Source organism: Mustelus asterias, chromosome 23 (genome assembly GCF_964213995.1).
Source record: "Mustelus asterias chromosome 23, sMusAst1.hap1.1, whole genome shotgun sequence".
In the NCBI taxonomy this organism is placed as follows: domain Eukaryota; kingdom Metazoa; phylum Chordata; class Chondrichthyes; order Carcharhiniformes; family Triakidae; genus Mustelus; species Mustelus asterias.
The window spans coordinates 12,718,456-12,741,162 of NC_135823.1; the positions used below are offsets into that span (position 1 = coordinate 12,718,456).

Genomic DNA, 22,707 nt, shown 5'->3' on the forward strand with positions numbered 1-22,707 from the left:
AGTGTAATATCAAACAGCATATTGGAAACCTTTCTGTACAAACCATTTGGCAATCTGCACAACGGGATGACGATCGCCATGGGTCAAGCTCATAATTGTGTAACCATAGTTGTGCCAGTCAATAATAAATTTGCTTCCTCTCAGCAAGCACACTGCCCACGTCACTGCAATAGCAGGAAGGCCTGGGGGATTCTGCATGTAAAGGGAAGCAGAGAATTGCTTACCATTTATTCAGGCATTTCAGCGAAAAGAGCACAATCTATTAAAGACTAAACTTATTACCTGTAGGAACATGTAGGAAGGTGCATCAATCTTTAATAGGGTGTAACATATCTGTAAAGTCTGCACAAAGATTTTGACCACATATTGAAAAATCTTTGATCCAACTACAAAATATAAAAACAAATTTTAACAATTTGGAAACGGGTGTTAAATGTGTGTAAAACATCTGTATATTCACACAGACAGTTCATAGAATCCCAACAGTGCAGGAGGAGGACATTCAGCCCATCGAGTCTGCACCGACCACAATCCCACCCAGGCCCTATCCCCATAACCCCATGTATTTACCCTAGCTAGTCCCCCTGTCACTAAGGGACAATTTAGCATGGGCAATCCACCTAACCCACAAATCTTTGGACTGTGGGAGGAAACTGAAGCACCCGCAGATACAGGGAGAACATGCAAACTCCACACAGACAGTGACCCAAGCCGGGAATCGAACCCGGGTCCCTGGCGCTGTGAGGCAGCAGTGCTAACCACTGTGCCACCATGCCACCCTTGTTGCCTGTGGCTGGCAGACTAAGTACAGATGTTTCCTAATACCCAATAAACTTTGAAGAGTAGTTATATGAAGATAGCAACACTTACATTTCATTCCTGTCATGATCTCTGTTATGTAGACAATATTAATCTTATCATTATTTAAAACATCTTGATGAGGTTTTGCCCCTGAAAAAAATTTCAGACCAAGTTTTTAGAAATATACACACTTTGGGCTGCTCTCCAGTTTTTTAAGAGGCGTAATAGCAAAACATAAAAGTAAAGGACCGCATCATTCGGCTTTGTCATTGATACAAGCAACACACAAAATATTTTTGGCAGGAAACAAAGGTAGTTTTAAGTAATCTATATTTGTAGGTATTAGAAATAAGGCATAGCTACTAAGTTTAATATTGTGTTTCTGTGCAAGACGTTAGTTAGCTTCATATTAAACAAAGGTGCCTGCATGTCTAAGGGTTTTGATCACTTTAAACCATGCCTGCATTGTAATTAAAGGGTTTATGATGTAAAAGTAAATGGGATTTAAACAAAGACTAGGCTGTTGTTTAGCAACCAGGAGCCCTTAAGTTAGAAATATCTTTTTAGTTTTAAACTGGACAGGCAAGAGAGCAGCATGCCCATAGGGACAAAGTCTAGAAAACAGCGAATTGGGGGACACAGAATATCTCAGGAGATAGTTAAGTTAAAGGATCAAAAATGGAACAAAGTCCTGTTGGGCGAAATTGAAGAAAAAAGCAGAGAAAGTGCTCAGAGTTTAAGAGACAGCTGCAGGAATCCGTGAGAAGCTCAGGTTTGCCCACTCTACTGTGATAGGCTCACTGAGCCACATTTGCTCACCCCTACCTGGGACCACACTACCACCTGTGCCACAAAGTTGTTGCTTTTCATGTTGCAGCCTGTTGCCAAGCCGCTGTAACCACTGACCATCATGGTGGAACACTGCAGCCCACAGGCGAGTTCACCATTTCCCCGTCATTGTCCATATGATAGAATCCCTACAGTACCCAAGGAGACCATTCAGGCCATTAAGTCCATATCAATTCTCCAACAGAGCAAACATCCCACCCAGGCCTTATTCCCATGCCCCACACATTTCCCATGGCTAATCCCCCTACCCTACACATCTTGGGATACTAAGGGTCGATTTAACATGACCAATCCGTCTAACCTGCGCATCTTTGGAGTGTGGGAGGAAACCGGAGCACCCGGAGGAAACCCACGCTGACATGGGGAGAACGTGCAGACTCCACAGTCACCCAAGGCCGGAATTGAACCCTGGTCTCTGGCGCTGTGCTAACCACCGTGTCACCCATGCACATCTCCAAGGTGTGACACTGATGATTTGTATCTTCATCTCATCCTTGTATCAGTACAGTGAGTTACACAGATATGGTAGGAGAGTTGTCCAGGTGTTATTAGTTGTACAGATGTTTACAGTGTGAAGACAGCACAACCTGACCCTTGGTGCTGTCAGGTTGAACTTTATCAGGATATCCCAGCGCAGTGAGTGCTACAGGTGTTATTAGAGTTGGACAGATATTTATAGTGGGGTGAGGCGGGTTTACAGTGGGGATGTGGAAGGTTTTGGGGGTTTTTGTGGGGCATACAGGGGGTGAGGGGGGCTTACAGGGGGTGAGGGGGGTTTTGGGGTGAGGGGGAGTTTTGGGGGGTTTGGGATTTTTGGGGGGTTTTACAGGGTGAGGGGAGGGGGAACACCCTGATGGGAGCTGCACTTACCGGGATATCCCAGCAGAGTGACCCAGAAGCCGTTCCTGGCCAGGGACAGCGAGTGGTTTAACATCCGCGGGCTGCGGCCCACATCCCCTAGCACCAGCACACACACCCGGCGGCGGCCGGCCGCTCCCGGGGCGCGGAGCCGGAGCCAGGCCCAGGCCGCGAGCCCGCACACAGCCGGCAGCAAGCCGCAGCCCGGGCCCAGGAGCAGCAGCAGCAGCGCTGAGACAACAGCCAACAATACCGACTGCAGCCGCATACACAGCGCCATAGTGAGAGCCGGCCTGGGGAGGGGCGGGGCCGGCCTGGGGAGGGGCGGGGCCGGCCTGGGGAGGGGCGGGGCCGGCCTGGGGAGGGGCGGGGCCAGCCTGGGGAGGGGCGGGGCCAGCCTGGGGAGGGGCGGGGCCGGCCGGGGTAGGGGCCTGTCTGGGGAGGGGAGGGGCCAGCCTGGGGAGGGGTGGGGCCAGCCTGGGGAGGGGTGGGGCCAGCCTGGGGAGGGGCGGGGCCAGCCTGGGGAGGGGCGGGGCCAGCCGGGGGAGGGGCCTGCCTGGGGAGGGGCCTGTCTGGGGAGGGGCGGGGCCAGTGTGGGGAGGGGCGGGGCCAGCCTGGGGTGGGGTGGGGAGGGGCGGGCCAGTCTGGGGTCAGGGCCAGTCTGGGGAGGGGCGGGGCCAGTCTGGGGTTACGCCAGCCTGGGGAGGGGCGAGGCCGGTGTGGGGAGGTGTGGGCCGGCTTGGGGGTGGGGCCTGTCTGGGGAGGGGTGGGGCCAGTCTGGGGTCAGGGTCAATCTGGGGAGGGGCGGGGCCGGTCTGGGGCAAGGCCAGCCTGGGGTTGGGCCAGCATGGGAAGGGGTGGGGCCAAACAGAGAGCGGGACAAACCTGGGGGCGGGGCAAGTTTGGGGTGTGGCTTGGGCAGCAGAGGGGAAGGGCCAGACTGGGGGAAGGGCCTGCATATGGGCGGGGCCAGAGAGGGGTCTATTCGGGAGGGTGGGAGGGGGGGGGTGCTGTCTGGAGAAAAGGCCAGCTTTTTGGGATGGCGGGTAGAACATAGAACATAGAAAAGCTACAGCACAAACAGGCCCTTCGGCACACAAGTTGCGCCGAACAAGTCCTTACCTACTAGGCTTACCTATAACCCTCTATCTTACTAACTTCCATGAACTTATCCAAAAGTCTCTTAAAAGACCCTATCGAATCCGCCTCCACCACCACTACCGGCAGCCGATTCCACGCACCCACCACCCTCTGAGTGAAAAACCTACCCCTAACATCTCCTCTGTACCTACTCCCCAGCAACCCCCCCCCCTCCCCGTGACCTCTTGTGGCAACCATTTCAGCCCTGGGTAAAAGCCTCTGAGAATCCACTCTATCAATACCTCTCAACATCTTATACACCTCTACCAGGTCACCTCTCTTCCTTCTCTTCTCCAAGGAGAAAAGGCCTAGCTCTCTCAACCTATCCTCATAAGGCATGCCACCTAATCCAGGCAACATCCTTGTAAATCTCCTCTGCACACTTTCTATGGCTTCCACATCCTTTCTGTAATGAGGCGACCAGAACTGGGCACAGTACTCCAGGAGGGGACTGACCAGGGTCCTATACAGCTGCAGCATTATCTCCCAATTTCCAAACTCAATTCCTCTATTGATGAAGGCCAGCATTCCACACGCCTTCTTAAACACAGCCTCTACCTGCGACGCTGCTTTGAACGTCCTATGAACCCAGACTCCAAGATCCTTCTGATCTTCCACACTGCCAAGCGTCTTACCCTTAACATTATATTCTTTCATCCTATTCGACCTGCCAAAATGAACCACCAGAGAAGGGGAGGCCATTCAGCCCATCAAGCCTGCACCAACAATAGACCCACTCAGGCCCTAACCTCATGTATTTACCCCACTGGTCCCCCTAACACTAAGAGGCAATTGGAGGAAACTGGAGCACCCGGAGGAAACCCACGCAGACAGGGGGAGAACGTGCAGACTCCACACAGGCAGTGACCCAAGTCGGGAATTGAATCCGGGTCCCTGGAGCTGTGAGGCAGCAATGCTAACCACTGTGCCAGCCCATGATCAAGACTGATCCATTATCTCAGCTTTTCCCAAACTGGTTCCTAAGGGACTCTTCCAATGGTTCTGCGGTAGCTCCGACAGTTATAATTTTGAGAAAAGCTATCCCTCCACCTGTCCAGTCAAAGCCAGTTTTTAACTTTATTGGTCAAGTGTGCCAATCAGTAGTCAATGTACTGAGAAGCCACTGAAAGTGGCAACGCAGGTGGAGAAGGTAGTCATGAAGGCATACGGCATGCTTGCCTTCATTGGCTGGGGCATCGAGTTTAAAAATTGGCAAGTCATGTTGCAGCTTTATAGAACCTTAGTTAGGAAGCACTTGGAATATAGTATTCAATTCTGGTCGCCACACTACCGGAAAGATGTGGACACAGTAAGAAGTCTCACAACACCAGGTTAAAGTCCAACAGGTTTATTTGGTATCATGAGCTTTTGGAACGTTGCTCCTTCATCAGATGAGGGATTCACCTGATGAAGGAACAGCGCTCCGAAAGCTCGTGATACCAAATAAACCTGTTGGACTTTAAACTGGTGTTGTGAGACTTCTTACTGTGTCCACCCCAGTCCTTTCCCGGCATCTCCAGAAGGATGTGGAGGCTTTGGAGAGGGTGCAGAAAAGATTTACCATGATGTTGCCTGGTATGGAGGACATTAGGTATAAGGAGAGGTTGGCGAAACTTGGTTTGTTCTCACTTGAACGATGGAGGTTGAGGGGTAACCTGATAGAAGCCTACAAGATTATGAGACGCATGGACAGAGTGGATAGTCAGAAGCTTTTTCCCAGGGTGGAAGAGTCAATTACTAGGGGGCATAGGTTTAAGGTGCAAGGGGCAGGGTTTAAAGGAGATGTATGAGGCAGATTTTTTACAGAGGATGGTGCCTGGAACTCGCTGCCGGAGGAGGTAGTTGAAGCAGATATGATAGTGACTTTTAAGGGGCGTCTTGACAAATACATGAATAGGATGGGAATAGAGGGATATGGTCCCCGGAAGGGGAGGGGGTTTTAGTTCAGTCGGGCAGCATGGTCGGTGCAGGCTTGGAGGCTGAAGGGCCTTTTCCTGTGCTGTAATGTTCTTTGTTCTAAGCCACTCTCTGATTAGACAAGTGAAGTATCAGTGAAGGCAGTGTGGGAATGTAGGCAAACAGACAGTGGAGCGGGGTAGGCCACAGCCAGGGGGCAGAGGAGGAGCCATGACCTGGGGAAAGGAAGCCAGGAGTCCGAGGCTGGGGGAAAATGAATCCAACAGGCTGGATGCTGAGAGTCTGAATGCAAAGCCGGGAGCCCAAGAGAGAGATTGGAGTGTGTGCGAGGGAGAGAAAGGCGGGAGTGTTTGATATAACCGGATAGGATGCTTTCTATGATGCATCTGTAAAAATTGGTGATAGTCATAGCGGACATGCTGAATTTCCTTTGCCTTCTGAGAAAGTAGAAGCATTGGTGGGCTCTCGGCGTGGAAGGATCAGGACAGGCTGTTGGTGATCCAGACACCTAAAAACATGAAACTCTCGACCATTTCTTTTTCATCACCTTTGATGCAGTTTAGAGCATGCCCTCCACTGCGTTTCCTGAAGTCAATGATTATCTCCTTTATTTCACTGACATTGAGGGAGAGATTATTGTTATCGCACCAGTTCACCAGATTCTCTATCTCTTCCCTGTATGCCGTCTCATCGTTGTTTGAGATCTGATCCACTACGGTAGTGTTGTCAGCAAACGGAGTTGGAGCAGAATCTGGCCACACAATCAAAGGTGTATAAGACTGTTGTGGGAAATTCACCACTTCGGAGCCAGACTTGGAGGTTCAACAAAACAGTTTTATTCGGACAAAGTTTTGGAAGAAGCGCTGGTACTCTGCAGTACTGGCAGCTACCTTCTCAACTACACAATGGTAGTTGAACATCTTTTATACTTTTTAGATAATAGACAGTACGGACATTAGCCGTTAGCACATTGTTACAAGTTGAGTAGACAGATACGGACATTGACAGTTAACACATCATTGTACAGAGAGTGGATACATTTATGCAGTTATGTCATTTATCAATGACTGGTTTCAATACATACATTTATGTATTTATGTCCCCATCAGTGGCTGATCTTGTTATCAAACTCATTGTTCTGGGTCTGCTTTTATCTCAAGTCTTAAGCTGCCTCAAGGTCTGACCAGTTTCCTGCAGCAATTTAGACACTACAGGTTTTAACTCTTTGTGTAACTGTCTGTGCCTAAAGTCAGTGCCTTTTAATGTCACTTCCCAGAGTCCATTTTGTGTGCCAGGTAACTGTTTTGTGTCCATCACTTTGATTTCACCATAACAAGGCGTATAGTAGGAGGCTGAGGACACAACCTTGTGAGGCACTGGTGTTGAGGGTGATTGTGGAGGTGTTGTTGTTGCCTAGCCTCACTGATTGTGGTCTGTGCATTAGGAAGTCTAGGATCTAGGAAGTCTAGAGTCACAGAGGGAGGAGCAGAGCCCTCGGCCATAGAGTTTGGAGATTAATTTTATTGGATTATGGTGTAGTCAATAAACAGGATTCTGACATAGGTGTCCTTATTATCCAGGTGTTCCAGAGTTGAGTGTAAGGCCAGGGAGATGGCGTCACCCCCTCTCTCACACACACTCACCCTCTCTCTCTCACACACACTCACGCCCTCTCTCACACACACTCACCCTCTCTCACACACACACACCCTCTCTCTCTCACACACACTCACGCCCTCTCTCACACACACTCACCCTCTCTCACACACACACACCCTCTCTCCCTCACACACACTCACCCCCTCTCACACACACTCACCCCCTCTCTCACACACTCACCCTCTCTCTCTCACACACACTCACCCCCTCTCACACACACACACCCTCTCTCCCTCACACACACTCACCCCCTCTCACACACACTCACCCCCTCTCACACACTCACCCCCTCTCTCACACACTCATCCCCTCTCTCTCACACACTCATCCCCTCTCTCACACACTCACCCCCTCTCTCACATACACTCATCCCCTCTCTCTCACACACTCACCCTCTCTCTCACACACTCACCCCCTCTCTCTCACACACATCCACCCTCTCACACACACTCACCCTCTCTCTCTCACACACACTCACCCCTCTCTCACACACTCACCCTCTCTCTCTCACACACACCCACCCCCCCTCACACAAACTCACCCCCTCTCTCACGCACACTCATCCCCTCTCTCTCACACACTCACCCCCTCTCACACACACTCACCCCTCTCTCACACACATCCACCCTCTCTCACACACACTCACCCTCTCTCTCTCACACACACTCACCCCCTCTCTCACACACACTCACCCCCTCTCTCACACACATCCACCCTCTCTCACACACATCCACCCTCTCTCACACACACTCACCCTCTCTCTCTCACACACACTCACCCCCTCTCTCACACACACTCACCCCCTCTCTCACACACTCACCCTCTCTCTCTCACACACTCACCCCCTCTCTCACACACACTCACCCCCTCTCTCTCACACACTCACTCCCTCTCTCTCTCACACACTCACCCCCTCTCTCACACACACTCACCCCCTCTCACACACACTCACCCCCTCTCTCACACACACTCACCCCCTCTCTCACACACATCCACCCTCTCTCACACACACTCACCCTCTCTCTCTCTCACACACACTCACCCCCTCTCACACACACACTCACCCCCTCTCTCACACACACTCACCCCCTCTCTCACACACACTCACCCCCTCTCTCACACACACTCACTCCCTCTCACACACACACTCACTCCCTCTCACACACTCACCCCCTCTCTCACACACACTCACCCCCTCTCACACACACACTCACCCTCTCTCACACACACACTCACCCTCTCTCACACACTCACCCCCTCTCTCACACACACTCACCCTCTCTCTCTCACACACACCCCCTCTCTCACACACACTCACCCCCTCTCACACACACACTCACCCCCTCTCTCACACACTCACCCCCTCTCACACACACACTCACCCCCTCTCTCACACACACTCACCCCCTCTCTCACACACTCACCCCCTCTCTCACACACTCACCCCCTCTCTCACACACACTCACCCCCTCTCTCACACACTCACCCCCTCTCTCACACACTCACCCCCTCTCTCACACACACTCACCCCCTCTCACACACACACTCACTCCCCCTCACACACACTCACCCTCTCTCTCTCACACACACTCACGCACTCTCTCACACACGCACTCACCCCCTCACACATCCACCCTCTCTCTCACACACCCACCCCCCCTCACACAAACTCACCCCCTCTCTCACGCACACTCATCCCCTCTCTCTCACACACTCACCCCCTCTCACACACACTCACCCCCTCTCTCACACACACTCACCCCCTCTCTCACACACACTCACTCCCTCTCACACACACTCACCCCCTCTCTCACACACACTCACCCCCTCTCTCAGACCCACATTCAGCCTCTCTCTCACACGCATTCAGCCACTCTCACGCACAAACTCTCTTTCTCTCTCACACAGACACACACTAAACCTATCTCTCTCACACACTCACCCTCTCTCATACACACTCATGGAATCATAGAATCAGCGCAGAAGAGGCCTTTCTGCCCATCGAGTCCACACCGTCACATGAGAACCATCTGAACTCCCACCTAATCACATTTACCAGCACTTGGCCCATAGCCCTGAATGTTATGATGTGCCAAGTGCTCATCCAGGTACTTTTTAAAGAATGTGAGGCAACCCGCCTCTACCACCCTCCCAGACAACACATTCCAGACCGTCACCACCCTCTGGGTAAAAAGGTTTATCCTCCCATCCCCTTCAAACCTCCTGCCCCTCACCTTGAACCTATGTCCTCTCGTGACTGACCCTCCAACTAAGAGGAACAGCTGCTCCTTATCCACTCTGTCCATGTCCCTCATAATCTTGTACACCTCGATCAGGTCGCCCCTCAGTCTTCTCTGCTCCAACGAAAACAACCCAAGCCTATCCAATCTCTCTTTATAACTTAAATGTTCCAGGCAGCATCCTGGTGAATCTCCTCTGCACCCCTTCCAGTGCAATCACATCTTTCCTATAATGTGGTGACCAGAAAGCACACAGTACTGTAGTCATGGCCTCACCAAAATTCCATACAATGTTGCGAAGCTGGTGTTTGTAAAATTATAAAAAAATGTAAAATGCTGAGAGGAGAAAGCATTTCATGGTTCTTTTAAAAATTGTGTTTTTTTTTGCTGTGGCTAGGGAGTTAAAAGAGATGCAGATGCACACAGTACACAGACTGAAACATTGTATTGAGAGGCCAGGCAGTAGTGTTGCCAAGACAACAGGCCGTTTTTGAATTTTGCCCAATCAGTTTAAACTAGGCACTTAGCTAACAACAGCCTATTAGATTTAAATTTGATGTTTTGGTAACCTGAGAACCAATCCTATTGTGGGGATGTTGGTATGTCATCAGGGGGTATATGAGACAGCTCTCAGCTCCAGATAGAGAGCCAGCAACTGCTCTTTGCCACAGCTCACAGCTTTAGAGAGAGGGGCAACAACTGCTCTCTGACACAGCAACTACTCTCTCTCTGCCACAGCTTATAGCTTTTAGCTCAAAGCCTCATCTGAATAGAAAAGGTACCAAAATAAAACAGAGATAATGAAGACAGAAGAAAGAAGACAGAAGATTCTGGAAGGTGAAACCTGGTTGTATTTTGAAAGTGAATAAAATAATTCTTTTTTTTTGTTAATGAGTGGGAATTGTATCTTTCTAAACAACATTCGATTAGAATTGTGTTTTATTCAGTTTGTTAATAGTTTAGTTCACTGTTAGTTCGATAAATAAAGTGTTACTTGTTGATTTTACAGAGAGTCTCAGGTAGTTATTTTGATTTAACCAACACAGATCCCTGTGGTGCGCCACTGGACACTGGCTTCCAATCACTAAAGCAGCCTTCTGTCATTACCTTCTGTATTCTACAACTGAGCCAATTTTGTATCCACTTCATCAAATTATCCTGTATCCCATTTGAATTTACCTTCTTTACAAGTATCCCATGTGGGAACTTGTCAAAGGTTTTGCTGAAATCCATATAGACTGCACTACCCTCATCTACACACCTAGTCACCGCCGCAAAAAATGCAATCAAATTTGTTAGGCATGACCTCCCTCAGATGAAGCCATGCTGACTATCCCTGATCAAGCTTTGCCTCTCCAAGTGGAGATAGATACTCTCCTTCAGAAGTTTCTCTAATAGTTTCCCTACCACTGACATGAGACTCACTGGTCTGTAGTTCCCTGGCTTGTCTCTACAACCCTTCTTAAATAGCGGAACCACATTAGCTATTCTCCAGTCATCTGGCACCTCCCTGTGGTTCCCACAGCAGCCTAGGGCACAATTCATCTGGACCTGGAGATTTATCCACTTTTAAGGCTACCAACACCTCCAATACCTTTACCTTCACTATGTCAATTTGCTCAAGAACTTCAAATTTTTCTCCCTGAATTCCATACCATCGTTCTCATTCTCTTGGGTGAAGACGGATGTGAAGTATTCATTCAACACCACCAGTGTCCTCTGGCTCCACCCACAGATTGCCCCCTTGGTCCCTATTGGCCCCACTCTTTTCCTGGTTATCCTCTTCCCATTTATATATTTATAGAATGTCTTGGGATTTCCCTACTTTTACCAGCCAGAGTTTTCTCCTATGCCTTTTAGCTTTGATAAAGGGCCATCTGGACTCCATAGAACCATAGAAAATTACAGCTCAGAAACAGGCCTTTTGGCCCTTCTTGTCTGTGCCGAACCATTTTATGCCTAGTCCCACTGACCTGCACTTGGACCATATCCCTCCACACCCCTCTCATCCATGAACCCGTCCAAGTTTTTCTTAAATGTTAAAAGTGACCCCGCATTTACCACTTTATCCGGCAGCTCATTCCACACTCCCACCACTCTCTGCGTGAAGAAGCCCCCCCTAATATTCCATTTAAACTTTTCTCCTTTCACCCTTAACCCATGCCCTCGGGTTTTTTTCTCCCCTAGCCTCAGCGGAAAAAGCTTGCTTCCATTCACTCTATCTATACCCATCAAAATCTTATACACCTCTATCTACCTTGGAGGAACGGGGGCGGCGGGTGGAATCCTGGGGAGGAGGGGAGGAACCTGCAGAGGGGACAGAGGGGGCAATGAGGGAGAGGGGGGAACGGGGCTGAGAGGTAACCTGGGGGGAGATTTCAAGAGGGGGTCCCCTTCCCCTGGTTGACCCTCTCCCTCAGACAGCCCCCTGTCCACGTCCCCCCCCCCCCCCTTCTCCCCCCAGGTTATCTCTCAGCCCCGTTCCCCCCTCTCCCCCGTTCCCCCCTCTCCCTCGTTGCCCCCTCTGTAGGTTCCTCCCCTCCTTCCCAGGATTCCACCCGCCGCCCCCGTTCCTCCAAAGTTCCCCCTTCCCTATTATAACTGGGTTGATTACATGTTGTTGTGATGAGTTAAACTTGCATCTTTATTACAGCTTCCGCGAACATTCGCCCACACTGAACGCTTCTGGTGAGGATGGCTTTGTAAAAGCTGTGTGGATTCACAGAGGTGAATGTATCTGCGGCTTTGTCTGTAGAGTAGGCTTGAATGGAAAGAGTGAGTGGGAGGCTGGGTGGATCCAGCCTGCTGAGTATCTGCAGGAAGAGGCTCTACACACACATCCTCACTCCCCGCTGCTGCCTCCACACAGGCTGCAAACTCAATCCACTATGAATCCTGCTCTGATCGCATTCGCCACTCTAACTTTCGTTTCCGCAAACCAGCCGAAACTCAGTGATGTTCTCTCCGCGCTGGAGAAAGCAACTTCCTTCTTTGAAAGTACATACAATCATCTGGACGTTGATGGAGTGGTGGGATTTCGCCTGTTACAAGGTACATTGAATAGGTGATGTAGATTGACAGGATAAGTTCCTGTCAGGACAGAAATGATTAGGTTATTCTCCAGTCAATCAGAATATTCTAAGGGGCGGGGTGGGGGCTGCTTACCCAGTCAGGGACTGACAACAGTGCAATCTCCAGTTATTCGTGACAGGCTGATGAACTAATCGCTTCCAGCATGGCTGTGCTATTCCCATACAAACTGAAATTGTTCAATAGGTGTTGTGGGGTTTAATTTGCCCAAGATCAGACCGGAATTAAAATGTTGGCTAGCAACGTACGGAAATTGGGGAAAGTTAGTGTGAAAGTAATAGATGTTTTGGGGACGAGAACTGAATTTCGGCTGGTAAATGTTGGCTGGTAAAGGATTTGATGTGGAGATGCCGGCGTTGGACTGGGTTGGGCACAGTAAGAAATCTCACAACACCAGGTTAAAGTCCAACAGGTTTATTTGGAATCATAAGCTTTCGGAGCGCTCTCAGGTGAATGGAGAGGTAGGTTCCACAAGCACGGCATCATTACCGAAAAAGACTCGTATTCCAACCTTTATCTTGCAATCGTGTCTTTGTCTATATATGCCGTGTTTGTGAAACCTACCTCTCCACTCACCTGATGAAGGAGCAGCGCTCTGAAAGCTCATGATTCCAAATAAACCTGTTGGACTTTAACCTGGTGTTGTGAGACTTCTTACGGTAAAGGATTTGACCGCCGTTGGCTTGCTGTTGTAAAGTCGGTCAGTGCAGTGAAAGCAGTGTGTGCAGTCTCTCTCTGGCATAAGCCAGTCATCACAAACAGAGGCTAACCCTGAATTCTCCTATCAAATTTCTAATTCAACAATTTCTGAACCTAACCATCTTCAATAAATCTGAATAATATTGAATTCCAATATCCATTTTCAAAGAAGGTGACATTAGTAAACACCAGGACTTCCAGAGTCAACTGATATTTTAAAAAATATATGAATTTAAGTTACTTAATATTTCAGGTCAATGGGATCCTCTGACCTATTGAATACAGAGGCTGGTGCAGATAAAAAGAACATTGGATCCAGGAGGGAAAGAGTGAGAGTAACAGTTTCTGAAATGGAACAAATGTAGTCACAGTTCATGGTGCAAAGGGTTGGAATGCTTGCTAAAGAAGAGATAGAAAAACAAACCCCACGATTGAATAGGTTGGGACTTTATTCCCTGGAGCGTAGAAGATTGAGGGGAGATTTGATAGAGGTGTATAAGATTTTGATGGGTATAGATAGAGTGAATGCAAGCAGGCTTTTTCCGCTGAGGCTAGGGGAATAAAAAACCAGAGGGCATGGGTTAAGGATGAAAGGAGAAAAGTTTAAAGGGAATATTAGGGGGGGCTTCTTCACGCAGAGTGGTGGGAGTGTGGAATGAGCTGCCGGATAAAGTGGTAAATGCGGGGTCACTTTTAACATTTAAGAAAAACTTGGACGGGTTCATGGATGAGAGGGGTGTGGAGGGATATGGTCCAAGTGCAGGTCAGTGGGACTAGGCATAAAATGGTTCGGCACAGACAAGAAGGGCCAAAGGGCCTGTTTCTGAGCTGTAATTTTCTATGGTTCTATGATTCAGTATGGAATGGATATCATCAGAGCAGATGAGATGGTGACAATCGGATAGAGTCCTTCTTGTAAGTGGGCTGGGTGCAATCAGCTCAAAGTGGTGGTCAGTGCCTCTGGTGCTCTGTGCAGTGGTTAGTGCCTCTGGTGCACTGTGCAGTGGTTAGTGCCTCTAGTGCTCTGTGCAGTGGTTAGTGCCTCTGGTGCACTGTGCAGTGGTTAGTGCCTCTGGTGCTCTGTGCAGTGGTTAGTGCCTCTGGTGCACTGTGCAGTGGTTAGTGCCTCTAGTGCTCTGTGCAGTGGTTAGTGCCTCTGGTGCACTGTGCAGTGGTTAGTGCCTCTGGTGCTCTGTGCAGTGGTTAGTGCCTCTGGTGCACTGTGCAGTGGTTAGTGCCTCTGGTGCACTGCGCAGTGGTCAGTGTCACTGGCACTCTGTGCAGTGGTCAGTTTCTCTGGTGCTCTGTGCAGTGGTCAGTGTCTCTGGTGCTCTGTGCAGTGTTCAGTGTCTCTGGTGTTCTGTGCAGTGGTCAGTTTCGCTGGTGCTCTGTGCAGTGGGCAGTTTCTCTGGTGCTCTGTGCAGTGGTCAGTGTCTCTGGTGCTCTGTGCAGTGGTCAGTTTCGCTGGTGCTCTGTGCAGTGGGCAGTTTCTCTGGTGCTCTGTGCAGTGGTCAGTTTCTCTGGTGCTCTGTGCAGTGGTCAGTTTCTCTGGTGCTCTGTGCAGTGGGCAGTTTCGCTGGTGCTCTGTGCAGTGGTCAGTGTCTCTGGTGCTCTGTGCAGTGGTCAGTGTCTATGGTGCTCTGTGCAGTGGTCAGTGTCTCTGGTGTTCTGTGCAGTGGTCAGTGTCTCTGGTGGCTGTGCAGTGGTCAGTTTCTCTGGTGCTCTGTGCAGTGGTCAGTGTCTCTGGTGCTCTGCAGTGGTCAGTGTCTCTGGTGGCTGTGCAGTGGTCAGTTTCTCTGGTGCTCTGTGCAGTGGTCAGTGTCTCTGGCACTCTGTGCAGTGGTCAGTTTCACTGGTGCTCTGTGCAGTGGTCAGTGTCTCTGGTGCTCTGCAGTGGTCAGTGTCTCTGGTGGCTGTGCAGTGGTCAGTTTCTCTGGTGCTCTGTGCAGTGTTCAGTGTCTCTGGCACTCTGTGCAGTGGTCAGTTTCACTGGTGCTCTGTGCAGTGGTCAGTTTCACTGGCACTCTGTGCAGTGGTCAGTTTCGCTGGTGCTCTGTGCAGTGATCAGTTTCTCTGGTGTTCTGTGCAGTGGTCAGTTTCTCTGGTGGTCTGTGCAGTGGTCAGTTTCTCTGGTGCTCTGTGCAGTCGTCCGTGCCTCTGCTGCTCTGTGCAGTGGTCAGTGTCTCTGGTGCACTGTGCAGTGGTCAGTGTCTCTGGTGCTCTGTGCAGTGGTCAGTGTCTCTGGTGCGCTGTGCAGTGGTCAGTGTCCTTGGTGCACTGTGCAGTGGTCAGTGACTCTGGTGCTCTGTGCAGTGTTCAGTGTCTCTGGTGCTCTGTAACAGTGGTCACTTTGATGATTCCTGACCTTGGCTTCATCTTCACTTTTCTATCTGCTCCCCCGAGAGATTAAAAATCTGTCTGTCTCATCTTTAAATATATTTAACATTTTTGCATCATAACCTTTCAGGTCAAGTATTTTGAATATTTGTCTGAAGAAAATTCTCATCACCTCAGTCTGAAACAATCAGTCACTTTCCCCGAGACTGTGCCCCCTTGTTTTGCATTCCCCACCCAAGTGGGAAACAATCTCTCAGGATCCACACTATCAAACCCACTTCCGAATCTTCTATCTTTCAATGAGGTTGCCTCTTATTCTAATTTACTCAGCCTCTCATCATAGGTCAACTTTCTCATCGGAGCAACCAATCGAGTGAAGCTTTGGTGTACCACCTCGAAGGCAAGTAAATATGGAGAGGGAGACTGCACAGGTGATTCGAGATACCAGAAACTGTATATCATTGCATAATGATGAGTGGCAGGTCAGAAGATTGGACAGCAGAGAGCGATTCAAATGATTAATAAGGAGAGAGAAATCAGAGTCCGAAACATAGCTAGCGAAGGGGAATAATGCCCATACTAATATTAATAACTGAGTCCAGTGAAAGGGTTAAAAGGGACAAACCACAAAAGCCCACTCAAAGTTTAACTGCAGAGACATGCATATCAGGATAGTAAGCAACTAGTTCTAGACACCTGACCTTCAGATGAGAAAGGGAAAAATATACTATAATTTGGGATTGTTCATGTCTTAGGGAGAGGCCTAAAGACAGGCGGGGAGAAGGGAAGGTTGATTTGTGTTCTACCCTACTGACACAATTAAAAATCTCACGCCGATTGGATATTATAATTAAGCTAGCATAAGGTGATTGTGATTGATTTTAATATTTGTACTTTATAAATGATGTAACCTTAGTGACCGTGAGTGGATAGAGATTACTCCTATGCCTTGATTGGTATTTGCTAATTTGAAACTATAACTGCTTGTGTATTTCTGAATTCTGTACTCCAACTGGCCTTGATGACATAAGTCAGAGTCCTACAGCTATAGTCTTTAATAAATCATCTTAAACCACTCTGTGACGTCTGGCTACTTGAGGGGAACAGTACGTTGAACTACAACAAGAAAAACATCCTGACAGCTTCATTGCAGCTAGCCAGAAATATAAAGTCTCACAACACCAGGTTAAAGTCCAACAGGTTTATTTGGAATCACAAGCTTTCGGAGCGCTGCTCCTTCATCAGGTGAGTGCTCCAAAAGCTCGTGATTCCAAATAAACCTGTTGGACTTTAACCTGGTGCTGTGAGACTTCTTACTTTGATAGGTGATAGTCAGCATGGTTTTGTGGCAGGTAGGTCGTGCCTTACTAACCTTATTGAGTTTTTTGAGAAAGTGACCAAGGAGGTGGATGGGGGCAAGGCAGTGGACGTGGTATATATGGATTTTAGTAAGGCGTTTGATAAGGTTCACCATGGTAGGCTTCTGCAGAAAATGCAGATGTATGGGATTGGGGGTGATCTAGGAAATTGGATCAGGAATTGGCTAGCGGATAGGAAACAGAGGGTGGTGGTTGATAGTAAATATTCATCATGGAGTGCGGTTACAAGTGGTGTACCTCAGGGATCTGTTTTGGGGCCACTGCTGTTTGTAATATTTATTAATGATCTGGATGAGGGTATAGTTGGGTGGATTAGCAAATTTGCTGATGACACCAAAGTCGGTGGTGTGGTAGACAGTGAGGAAGGGTGTCGTAGTTTGCAGGAAGACTTAGACAGGTTGCAAAGTTGGGCCGAGAGGTGGCGGATGGAGTTTAATGCGGAGAAGTGTGAGGTAATTCACTTTGGTAGGAATAACAGATGTGTTGAGTATAGGGCTAACGGGAGGACTTTGAATAGTGTGGAGGAGCAGAGGGATCTAGGTGTATGTGTGCATAGATCCCTGAAAGTTGGGAATCAAGTAGATAAGGTTGTTAAGAAGGCATATGGTGTCTTGGCGTTTATTGGTAGGGGGATTGAATTTAGGAGTCGTAGCGTTATGTTGCAACTGTACACAACTCTGGTGCGGCCGCACTTGGAGTACTGTGTGCAGTTCTGGTCCCCACATTACAGGAAGGATGTGGAGGCTTTGGAGAGGGTGCAGAGGAGGTTTACCAGGATGTTGCCTGGTATGGAGGGGAGATCCTATGAGGAGAGGCTGAGGGATTTGGGATTGTTTTCGCTGGAAAGGCGGCGGCTAAGAGGGGATCTTATTGAAACATATAAGATGATTAGAGGTTTAGATAGGGTGGATAGTGATAGCCTTTTTCCTCTGATGGAGAAATCCAGCACGAGGGGGCATGGCTTTAAATTGAGGGGGGGTAGTTATAGAACCGATGTCAGGGGTAGGTTCTTTACCCAGAGGGTGGTGAGGGATTGGAATGCCCTGCCAGCATCAGTAGTAAATGCGCCTAGTTTGGGGGCGTTTAAGAGATCCGTAGATAGGTTCATGGACGAAAAGAAATTGGTTTAGGTTGGAGGGTCACAGTTTGTTTTTTTTTTAACTGGTCGGTGCAACATCGTGGGCCGAAGGGCCTGTTCTGCGCTGTAATGTTCTATGTTCTATGTTCTATGTACTGTGCCCACCACAGTCCAACGTTGGCATCTCCGCATCACAGAAATATAAACACAGATAGTCAGAGTTTGTACAAGTATTTGAAAGAAAAGGTGTGAAGTGAGCGTTGGTCCTCTAGAGAGTGAGAATGAGGAATTAATACAGGTAAGTTGAACAGAGTTTTGGGGGGAATTTTCCCGTCCCGCCTACCATGGGTGGATCGTGCAAATATCCGTTGACCTCGAGCGGGATTTTCTGGGTTTTGGGGTGAACACAGCTGGAAAATCCCGCCCCAGGTGTCTTTTCACTGGAGAGGACATAAATAACATCCCAGAAATAATTATAAATTGAGAGGTGAAAGGAATGGACAAATTTAAAACAATTGCAATCTCCAGGAAATTGGTATTGAGAAAATGCCCTGATAGACTTTATCCAGAGTTTTAAAAGAAGTGGCTGCTGAGATAGTTGATACAGTGGTTTGATTTTCCAATTCTTAAAAGGAATTGGGGCCCTTGTTGTTTGTGGTTTATATATATGATTTAAATTTGAACAGAGGAGGGTTGATCAGTAAGTTCACAGATGATACAAACATTGATGAGGTGGTAAATAGTGAGGAGGACAGCCTTAGATCACAGGAGGATATTGACAGGCTGTTCAGCTGATCAGTAGCAAATGTGTGGCACAGTGATTAGCACTGCTGCCTCACAGCACAGGGACCCGGGTTCAATTCTAGCTTCAGGTGACTGTCTGTATGGCATTTGCACGTTCTCCCCATGTGGGTTTCCTCCCGCAGTACAAAGATGTGTGGGTTAGGTGGATTGGCTGTGCTAAAATTGCATCTTAGTGTCCCAAGAGAGCGGGAGGGCGATAGTTATTGGGGACTCGTTAGTTAGAGGGATAGATAGGAGGTTCTGTGGCAGCAAAAGAGACTCACGGATGGTATGTTGCCTACCGGATGCCAAGGTCCGTGATGTCTCAGACCGTGTTTTCCAGATTCTGAAGGGGGAGGGGAAACAGTCACAAGTCGTGGTGCACATTGGTACCAATGACATAGGTAAGAGAAGGGACGGGGATTTAAAGCAGGAATTTCTGGAGCTGGGCTGGAAGCTGAGAGCCAAGATGAAACATGTGGTCATCTCTGGTACGTTGCCGGTACCACGTGATAGCGAGTTGAGGAACAGGGAGAGAGTGCAGTTAAATATGTGGTTGCAGGGATGGTGTAGGAGGGAGGGTTTCAGATACGTGGATAATTGGAACACGTTCTGGGGAAGGTGGGACCTGTACAAACAGGACGGGGTGCACCTGAACCAGAGGGGCACCAATATCCTCGGAGGGAAATTTGTTACGGCTCTTCAGGGGGGTTTAAACTAATTTGTCAGGGGAGTGGGAAAGGGAGTTGTAGTCCAGAAGTCAGTGAGGGTGGTGAGGTATTGGGGAAGGTATCAGGGTCAAGGGTGGGTACTGGTGGACAGGAAGGTGGGTTGAAGTGTGTCTACTTCAATGCAAGGAGCATCCGGAACAAGGTAGATGAACTTGGGGCGTGGATTGGTACTTGGGACTACGATGTTGTGGCCATTACGGAGACGTGGGTAGAACAAGGACAGGAATGGTTGTTGGACGTTCCGGGGTATAGATGTTTCACTAAGTGTAGGGAAGCTGGTAAAAGAGGTGGAGGAGTGACATTGTTAATCAAGGATAGTTTAACGGCTGCGGAAAGGCACTTCGTGGGGGATCTGCACACTGAGGTAATATGGGCTGAAGTTAGAAATAGGAAAGGAGCGGTCACGTTGCTAGGAGTTTATTATAGGCCCCCAAATAGTAATAGAGATGTGGAGGAAGAAATTGCTAAGCAGATTATGGATATGTGTGGAGCTCACAGGGTAGTTGTCATGGGGGACTTTAACTTTCCAAATATTGATTGGAACCTTTGTAGGTCAAATAGTTTGGATGGGGCAGTTTTTGTGCAGTGTGTGCGGGAGGGTTTCCTGACACAATATGTGGATGGGCCGACTAGAGGTGAGGCCACATTGGATTTGGTACTGGGAAATGAACCGGGCCAAGTGTTAGATTTGGTTGTGGGAGAGCAATTTGGAGATAGTGACCACAATTCAGTGTCTTTTGTTATTGCAATGGAGAGGGATAGGGCCGTACGGCAGGGCAAGGTTTACAATTGGGGGATGGGTAATTATGATGCGATTAGGCAAGAATTAGGGGGCATAAGTTGGGAACAGAAACTGTCAGAGAAAGGAACTAATGAAAAGTGGAACTTTTTCAAGGAACAAATACTGGATGTCCTTGATAGGTATGTTCCTGTCAGGCAGGGAGGAAATGGCCGAGTGAGGGAACCATGGTTCACAAAAGAGGTGGAATGTCTTGTGAAAAGGAAGAGGGAAGCTTATGTAGGGATGAGGAAACAAGGTTCAGATGGCTCGATTGAGGGTTACAAGTTAGCAAGGAATGAGCTGAAAAAGGGGCTTAGGAGAGCTAGGAGGGGACATGAGAAGTCCTTGGCGGGTCGGATCAAGGAAAACCCCAAGGCTTTTTACTCTTATGTGAGGAATAAAAGAATGACCAGGGTGAAGTTAGGGCCGGTCAAGGACAGTAGTGGGAACTTGTGTATGGAGTCAGTAGAGATAGGCGAGGTGATGAATGAATACTTTTCTTCAGTGTTCACCAAGGAGAGGGGCCATGTTTTTGAGGAAGAGAAGGTGTTACAGGCTAATAGGCTGGAGGAAATAGATGTTCGGAGGGAGGATGTCTTGGCAGTTTTGAATAAACTGAAGGTCGATAAGTCCCCTGGGCCTGATGAAATGTATCCTAGGATTCTGTGGGAGGCAAGGGATGAGATTGCAGAGCCTTTGGCGTTGATCTTTGGGTCCTCGCTGTCCACGGGGATGGTGCCAGAGGACTGGAGAATGGCGAATGTTGTTCCTCTGTTTAAGAAAGGGAATAGAAATGACCCTGGTAATTATAGACCGGTTAGTCTTACTTCGGTGGTTGGTAAATTGATGGAAAGGGTCCTTAGGGATGGGATTTACGACCATTTAGAAAGATGCGGATTAATCCGAGATAGTCAGCACGGATTCGTGAAGGGCAAGTCGTGCCTCACAAATTTGATAGAATTTTTTGAGGAGGTAACTAAGTGTGTTGATGAAGGTAGGGCAGTTGATGTCATATACATGGATTTTAGTAAGGCGTTTGATAAGGTCCCCCATGGTCGGCTTATGATGAAAGTGAGGAGGTGTGGGATAGAGGGCAAGTTGGCCGATTGGATAGGTAACTGGCTGTCTGACCGAAGACAGAGGGTGGTGGTCGATGGAAAATTTTCGGATTGGAGGCAGGTTGCTAGCGGTGTGCCGCAGGGATCAGTGCTTGGTCCTCTGCTCTTTGTGATTTTTATTAATGACTTAGAGGAGGGGGCTGAAGGGTGGATCAGTAAATTTGCTGATGACACCAAGATTGGTGGAGTAGTGGATGAGGTGGAGGGCTGTTGTAGGCTGCAAAGAGACATAGATAGGATGCAAAGCTGGGCTGAAAAATGGCAAATGGAGTTTAACCCTGATAAATGTGAGGTGATTCATGTTGGTAGGACAAATTTAAATGTGGATTACAGGGTCAAAGGTAGGGTTCTGAAGACTGTGGAGGAACAGAGAGATCTTGGGGTCCATATCCACAGATCTCTAAAGGTTGCCAGTCAAGTGGATAGAGCTGTGAAGAAGGCCTATAGTGTGTTAGCTTTTATTAACAGGGGGTTGGAGTTTAAGAGCCGTGGGGTTATGCTGCAACTGTACAGGACCTTGGTGAGACCACATTTGGAATATTGTGTGCAGTTCTGGTCACCTCACTATAAGAAGGATGTGGAAGCGCTGGAAAGAGTGCAGAGGAGATTTACCAGGATGCTGCCTGGTTTGGAGGGTAGGTCATATGAGGAAAGGTTGAGGGAGCTAGGGCTGTTCTCTCTGGAGCGGAGGAGGCTGAGGGGAGACTTAATAGAGGTGTATAAAATGATGAAGGGGATAGATAGAGTGAACGTTCAAAGACTATTTCCTCGGGTGGATGGAGCTATTACAAGGGGGCATAACTATAGGGTTCGTGGTGGGAGATACAGGACGGATATCAGAGGTAGGTTCTTTACGCAGAGAGTGGTTGGGGTGTGGAATGGACTGCCTGCAGTGATAGTGGAGTCAGACACTTTAGAAACATTTAAGCGGTTATTGGATAGGCACATGGAGCACACCAGGATGATAGGGAGTGGGATAGCTTGATCTTGGTTTCAGATAAAGCTCGGCACAACATCGTGGGCCGAAGGGCCTGTTCTGTGCTGTACTGTTCTATGTTCTAAGATGTGTAGGTTAGGGGAGATTAGCAGAGTAAATACATGTGGTTACAGGGATAGGGTCTGGGTGGCATGCTGCATCAGAGAGTCAGTGCAAACTCAATGGGCTGAATGGCCTGCTTCTGCACTGTAGGGATTTTATGAATCTTTGACATGGAATTCAATCTGGATAAGTGTGAGGTAATGCACTT

General features: G+C 48.7%; 2 protein-coding genes across 5 annotated transcripts in view; one reads left to right on the top strand and one right to left on the bottom strand.

Annotated features, from left to right (window-relative positions):
- Positions 1-2,805, bottom strand: part of alg1 (ALG1 chitobiosyldiphosphodolichol beta-mannosyltransferase) — a 28,319-nt gene extending 25,514 nt beyond the window's left edge. For both annotated transcript variants that reach the window (XM_078239966.1, XM_078239964.1), the window contains exons 1-4: positions 2,521-2,805; positions 871-951; positions 283-386; positions 44-192 (exon numbers count right to left, since the gene is read on the bottom strand). In XM_078239966.1, coding sequence (XP_078096092.1) covers positions 44-192; positions 283-386; positions 871-951; positions 2,521-2,788 — 602 coding nt within the window. In that variant the 5' untranslated portion in view covers positions 2,789-2,805. The remainder of the gene's footprint in view (positions 1-43; positions 193-282; positions 387-870; positions 952-2,520) is intronic.
- Positions 2,806-12,151: 9,346 nt separating this feature from the next.
- c23h16orf89 (chromosome 23 C16orf89 homolog) overlaps positions 12,152-22,707 on the top strand; it is a 53,480-nt gene continuing 42,924 nt past the window's right edge. For all 3 annotated transcript variants that reach the window (XM_078239975.1, XM_078239976.1, XM_078239977.1), the window contains exon 1: positions 12,152-12,515. In XM_078239975.1, coding sequence (XP_078096101.1) covers positions 12,353-12,515 — 163 coding nt within the window. In that variant the 5' untranslated portion in view covers positions 12,152-12,352. The remainder of the gene's footprint in view (positions 12,516-22,707) is intronic.